Below are 7,026 nucleotides of genomic sequence, written 5' to 3'. Positions count from 1 at the left end.
CTCGTTCCTCCATGAGGCTGAGGGTTTAGAATTACTGAAGCTTTCTTCCTCAAAGCCTTCTTTGAGCCCATCAGCCTGCTCTGAACTCCCACAGGGAGATGACATGAAGCCTCCACTCCGTGCTGGGGCTGAGCAGTCACTATGTAGCCTTTACTCACCTTAATAATCCACCTCCCCACAGAAGGGTCAGTACCCCAACTCACCAAGGGGGTGCTGGGGCTTAGCAAGGGGAAGTTGCACCTGAGGACTAGGATTACCATGTAATATATCATCCCAACCTGGACACTTTCAAGATGGGAAGGGAAACTCTTAACCCCTATGGTGGCACAGCACACTGGGACTGTCCCCAGCCATCCTTCTTGTCACTTGGTATATTTCAGGGATTGCTAGAGCTGACTTTCCATGTTCATGCATCTGAGATCTCTGGTTGAACTGAAACTGAGGACCTTAGTGTTCCCTTCTCCTTGTGACTCCCACCAGGCCGGCACGGAGTGATGTCTCCACATTTATTTCAGGAGGATGGATGTCCCAGACTGCCCTTCACTCTCAAGTGGTTGGTTTCGTGGGAAGCACTGGCCCAGCCACAGGGGCACAGCAGTATCTGCAATGGTTTGACTTGGCCTGCAGAGGGCGCCCTCTTCCCACCAGCAGCCCAAGGGTTCCTGCAAGTCCCAGATTTGAGAACTAGCCTTCAGGATTGGCCCCTCACCTTATGAATGTAGGCTTGAGCAGGCACTGGGTAGTCGATGCCCTTGATGGTGAAGATAAGAGGAGGCAGGGTGCTGGTGATGTTACATGGAACTGTGTACTGTTAGAGAAAGAGGGAGAGAGGTCAGCTCAGCTGATCCTTGTTTGGGGAGCCTGGGAGCGACCCTGTAGCATGACCCTTCACCTGCAGACTTCCAAAGGGCCTGATGCGGATAAGCCTCTGGATTTTGGCGATGTGTCTACTTGGGCCAAGCAGGAATGTAGTCCCAGTATCCATAATAGCCTGGCAGCCACGTTTACAAGCAATTAGCTTCCCGTTCATGGAGATGCTGAGAGAAAGTGGGACAAAGCGGACACCACGGTCACTCTGAAGCCTCCCCCACGACTGCCCCTCCCTGACCATCTCCTGAACAGCCCTTCAGCTCTTGCCCTTCACTGTTTTCCTTTGCTCTGGTCATGTCCCCTACTTTGACTTCCTTTCAGTTCTTGAATGCACCAGTCTCTTTCAGGCCTCAGGGCCTTGGCACCTGTTGGTTGCCCTTCCTAGAAGACTCTCAACCCTTTTGTCTAGCGAATTTCTCCGCATCTTCCAGGTTCCTGATTAATTGTCACTTTGTCAGGAAAGTCTTCACCCTAGACTAGATCAGGCTCCTGTCTTGCTCAGTCTCTGTAGACTCTTCCTCGTGTCTATCATGTACCAAAGTGATAATCAATATGTGTGTGACTCATTTCATGTGCGTCTGCCTCATAGATGTGAGGGCAAGTTGTATCCTCAGTGCCTCCCCCAAGTGCCCAGCACACAAGGGATGCAAGTGTACGTTTGTTGAGTGAATGAATGAAGAACACTCAGAGACTTATATCTGGTGTCTGACCAGTCAACAATGGGTCAAGCCACACGGTGAAGATGGAGGTTCCCTGGGGCCGCAGATTCTTAGAGTGGTGGTGGGGGAGACACAAGCTGCTTTGGGAGAGGTTGTCTCCCAGCACCAGCCCCTCATCCGGCTCAGACACTGAGGGTCCCAGCCAGGGGATGCTCAAGCTAACCCAGAGGGCTCCAAAGGACAGGAAAGCTTTTGTCTGAGGGTATCACACAGAATCCCATCAATTACTGCCCCTTGTTCTCAGGCCACTCCTGGATCCCAGCTCCCTGATTCTCTCTGAAACAAGCCCTGCCCCACTGTGTGCCCCAGAAAGTAGGTAGGTAGCTACAGATAGAGGGAGTGTCTCTTTGTAAGAGATGCTCTTAGGTCTCAAGACTGCAGCCAACCTCTCTCCACTGCTAGGTAGCTTCTCTCTATGGAAACAAGTTTTCCTTGTTTGTCCAGGACTTTCCCTATTTTTAAACTAGCAGTTCTGTGCTCTAAGAACCTTCTCAATCCCGGGCAGCCCGGGACAGTTGGTCATCTGAAGACAACCCTGTTCAGGCTGGTGAAATTCACCCTGATCCTATTTTCACCACACAGTCAGGTCCTCTAACCATGCTGCCCGCCTCACAGCACGGTGGGTACAGCCTTTCCCAAGCTGCACAGGGCTCTCTGGACCCTTTCAGGACCCTGGCCAGAGGGCCGGTCAGGAGGCCTAGGGTGATTATGGTCCGTTGGGTGGTGTAAGTCTTTTTGTGTGTGTGCCTGTGTGTCTCTGTGCTTGTGTCTGGCCACGTGTGTGTATATCTGTGTGCCTGTGCCTATTTATATGTGTGCCTGTGAGGGTGTTTCTATGTGTGTCTTTGTGGCTGGACATGTCTGTGTGTGAAACTGTGTTAAATCTGTGTGTGTCTACGCGTGTCAGTGCACACGTGTGGGAGCGCTGCTGGACTGGCCCTCGGTGGGTGAGGCTTACCGGCCTATGGTTATCTGCCAGTAGTGGGTTCGGGATACTGGTACCCAGTTGAGCTTTCCTGTATGGTAGGAGTGGTCCACCCCACCAAACATCAGCACACTGCCATTTTCCCTCCAGCTGCTGAGAGAAGTGAGAGAGGGGCTCTTTGGAGGAGAGTAACGTCAGCACTGTCTGAGGGCTGTGCTTCTCCACCATCAGAGACACTACCGTGGTCCCCATTTTACAGATGTGGAGATTGAGGAACTGAGGGGTTGAGTACCTGACCCAGGTCTGTCACCATCTAATCAGTGCCACAGAAGTTTGAAGCCTGGCCTGGCTCTGACCACCCAACCTTCTGAAGAGGGCCTGGTCCCCTCCCACAACCTGAGTGCTCAGAGATCCCCTCAAAAGACCCCGTGTTGGCCTCAAACAGTTAGACCAAGCTGGGAAAGGGATTCGGGTTTCATTTGTGTGGGCTGTGGATTTTAACAACACCTACTTCTCCCGCAAACACCATCTGAGTGAATCAGATTGGCCTTATGCCTTCTGTACAGGTGGGGCAACCGAGACTCAGGACAGGACTGAATGGTTCCCCCTTGTGGACAAAATGAGTAGAAAGCAGGGTAGTTTTCTCTTCAGTATTACTATGATCTGAGGACAGAAACAGACTGAATTCATTGCAGTGCATTGTGGATTCTGCATCTGCCCAGAAGACAGAAGCCCATTATACAATGTCACTGGCAGGGTTCTTCTGAAAATTCTGCCTGGAAAACTAACTTTTGGGGATATACGTGCACACGTGTGTGGCGGGATTGGAGAGTGTGGAATACTCAGACATTTTGGGGAAGGCACACCATAGTTTTTATTAGACTCTCAAAGAGCCTCGAGAGTGAGAACCCATTTATCAGGCCCCTCCCACATCTGTGACCTCCTGCTTTCCCTGTCTGGATACCTGAAGCCCTGGGCTGCCCCCAGGGTCCCAAGCAGTTTTATCTTGGGATAAATACCCAAGATACCCCAAATACCCCACACCTGCCTGAGTCCTGACTAGCCAGCCCAGCTCACCTGCTTAGCACATGTGTGACTTTGACAAGGCCTTTGTTCTCTGCACTTGAGTTCCTTCATCTATATCATGAGTTAATCATAGTACCTGCTGTGTAGGGTTGTTTTAGGATTAAACAAGTTTCTTATTGTTCAGTGGCTAAGTCGTGTCTGACTCTTTGCGACCCCAGGAACTGCAGCACACAAGGCTTCCATGTCCTTCACTACTGCCCAGAGTTTACTCAAACTGATGTCCATTGACTCAGAGATGCCATCCAACCTCTTATTCTCTGTCACCCCCTTCTCTTGCCCTCAATCTTTCCCAGCATCAGGGTCTTTTCCAATAAGTTGGCTCTTTGCAGCAGGTGACCAGAGTATGGGACCTTCATTAACACTTTCACTTTAAACAAGATATTACCATGAAAATGCCTAGCACAGTCTGAGAATATAAAAGTGGGTGCTTTTCCCCCATCTCTCTCAGCTCACACCATAATGAACCTTCGGCTCTTCATAGGCAAAGAAGCTGTGAATCCACACCCCAAGCCCCTGCCTGCATTAGCCACGAAGAGTTTGTATGTCAGCAGGGGCATTGTCTCCCCAAGGACAGAGTCCTTCCAGGCAGATCTACAGCCATTAGGGGCCTTTCGGAAGGATAGACACCTCCAGCTTCTCCTGCATCTGTTTTGTAAGCAGCAGTTGCTCCCAGGGCCAGCAGCTTCTGGTTTCCACATTACCTGAATGATGTCTTGGCCAAGGACTCCTTTTATCCTCCCAGAGGCATAGATGAGGTCGATGATGTTGTTCAGGAGCTTGAAGGTGGTGGACGTGCGAGGGTTGAAGAGACTGTGTGTCACTGCAGACACAAGAGATGATCGTGCTTCAGGTGCCAAAGACAAAGAGCAGGGTGGGGGGCCAAGCACAGGATGCAGGGGATGGGGAGGGGGTACTCACAGCAGCTCGGACTGTGGCAGTGGATGGAGGGCACCCACAGGTCAGAGGACCCGGTGTCAAATATGACCCTGAACTCCTGAGGGGGCGATCCAATGGCGATGGTGCCGATGTAGACTAACTACAGGGGCCGGGAAGGGATGGTTAGTGCAGACCTGGATGCCTGCCCACCCCTTTCCACCCCCAATTCCTCGAGTACTGCCTCCTGCTGGATTTCCCAGGTCTCCTGAAATCACTTTCCAAGCACCCAACGTCATAGCCTCTACTCAGACTGGTGTCTTCATCTGAGAAGCTCTCCAGTCTCCCCTTTATGTCCAGCGTGAGCCCCTCTTTCTCCTAGGTCACCCCAGTCCACTGACTCTAATCTCAGACCATGTCTGATCAACAGCACTCAGGTGGCCCTTTATTTCGACATGTATTTACCCTCTCCCCATTTCTCAGGATGGCCTGTGCATTCTTGAAGAAGAGACTAGACCTTTGGCAATAACCACACTATTAGATTTGGGAGGGGGGGCACCTCAGTAACTTTTTACTGAGTAGGGACTCAGTAACTTTTTACCAGTATCACTCTTGGATCTGCTGAGACTGAACTTGCTCTGCCTAGGGATTCATACTTGATTTGAAGCTGTCTTTATCTTTTGATTGGCATGGTTCACCCTTCACCTGTAACTGAGTGGCTCACTTAGTTCAGAAAGAACAATCTCCCTCAAACTAATGATACACCTTTGGCACAGAAATGGATGTTTATCTGCCCCCTGGTCATTGCTGGGCCCAGTCACCACAGACCAAGAGTTGAGGATGAGACTGCCTTCTCCTCTGGGAATGGGTCCCTGTCCCCCCGTGTTTCTGCCTCCTGCAGGAGCCCCAACCCCAACAACCCCACTGGCATCTCCACTTGAACCCCAGTGCAAAGCCAGAGCACCAGGGGGCGCTGTGGAGCACCATCCTCCCAACACACTCACATCCTTGTAGTTCCTCAGGGGATGATAAATTATGTTTTGGTCATTAGTGGCATTCTGGGACAGGCTGCAAGGGTGTTCCTCAGAGAAATTTCTCAGCAAATTTCTTTCCCTTAGGGTTTCTCGTATGGCCTTCATTTGCGTAACAGGGATTCTTTCACCGGCCATGAGGAAAAGAAAACAAAGAAGGGGCAGCAATCAGCTGTCTGTGTTATAAAGACTGTCATACCTGACGTTGGAACGGCACAGTGTATCTTCCAAGCATTTTTATGAGTGTCACCTTATTATCAGGATGCCATGCAATGACCATGGCAAAGACCTAGGTCTGAACATAGGTTCTTTGCGTAATCTTGGGTAAGGCATATGACCACTGAAGTTTCAAATTCCCCGTTGGTAAAAAGGTGGAAGAAAAAAAATCCCCACCAACACCATCCCCTACATAGAATGGCTTGGATATTAAGAGAGATGATGGATATAATGCACCTGAGATACAGGAAGCCTCAGCAATGGCAGCCAGTATCATTGCTGTGGTCATCCCACTGTATCCTTCTCAAGGAAGCTCGGGGAGGGAGGTAGAAAGGCTTCATCATCCTCTTTAAACAGGGGAGGAATTTGAAATGCAGGGAGTTGGAGACTTGGCTGAGGTCACACTGCTTGTTAGAGCTAAAAGAGCACAGAAATAGTACTACTGATCTTTCTTCTGGGCTCAAGCAGAAGAGAGGAGGCCAGGAGATGGGGAATACATTAAGGAGGTTAAGAGAAGCCAAGAAGAATGTTTTTAAAAAGGAAAAAATCTAAGAGAGTTCTGCATGCACAGAGACATCCAAAGAGACAGATAAAATAGGGAGATAGAGTTGAAGACAGACACATTCACACAGAAATGAGAGACCAGAGAGGAGACCTAGAACCACATACAGGAGAAATGTTGTTTCTTCACACCACACCTACAGTTGCACAGGATGTGCACTGAACAACTTCAAGGAATGCAGTTTTATATAGGACATGACGTGGCTGGACCCCAGGAGTTGTGTGATCCTACAGGTTTGCCTGGAGAGCCTAGGGCCTCACAGAGTCTGTGGCAAAGTACTTATCAACAAGTGAGAGTTGACTTTAGACTGTCAGGGAGTGATTACATTCCCTTCTAACCCTGACAGGTGGAAGAATAAGAGGACGAGAATAAAAAAAACAAAAGAAAAGGGACAATGTCACTTATAGTCCCCTCACTTACATGACCATGCACTCTGAGAAGGCTACCAGCCCGAGGAGTCCAAGCCACTTCATGCTTCTGTCCTCGATTGAAGTGCTCAGGACAGATTGAGTTCTGAGCATGCACTGGCAGTGAAGATTACCTAGCTATATATGTGCTAACCTGCTCCAATGTTCTCCTTTAAGCCACCATGAGTCTGATGAGAAATATGAACCTCTAGATAAAATCTTTGCCTCCATTGGTGACTGTGAGGAGTGGACTTGGAAAACTCTCATAATACAGAAAATTCCACTGTAATCTCTTCCTTCGTTCTTGGGTGAAAAACCAAACTGAACTGCACAATCT

The 7,026-nt window shown here is 49.7% G+C and overlaps 1 protein-coding gene across 1 annotated transcript; it reads right to left on the bottom strand.

Annotated features, from left to right (window-relative positions):
* Positions 1-286: 286 nt before the first annotated feature.
* LOC133241700 (pregnancy-associated glycoprotein 2-like) lies at positions 287-6,788 on the bottom strand. Its single transcript, XM_061407635.1, has 7 exons — positions 6,703-6,788; positions 5,478-5,628; positions 4,519-4,636; positions 4,056-4,420; positions 2,548-2,690; positions 893-1,037; positions 287-808 (listed from the first exon to the last, which is right to left on the bottom strand). The coding sequence occupies exons 1-7, from the start codon at positions 6,753-6,755 to the stop codon at positions 692-694; spliced, it is 1,092 nt and encodes a 363-aa protein (XP_061263619.1). The 5' UTR covers positions 6,756-6,788; the 3' UTR covers positions 287-691.
* Positions 6,789-7,026: the final 238 nt, after the last annotated feature.

Source organism: Bos javanicus, chromosome 29 (genome assembly GCF_032452875.1).
Source record: "Bos javanicus breed banteng chromosome 29, ARS-OSU_banteng_1.0, whole genome shotgun sequence".
NCBI lineage: Eukaryota > Metazoa > Chordata > Mammalia > Artiodactyla > Bovidae > Bos > Bos javanicus.
This window is presented reverse-complemented; position numbering and strand designations above follow the sequence as displayed.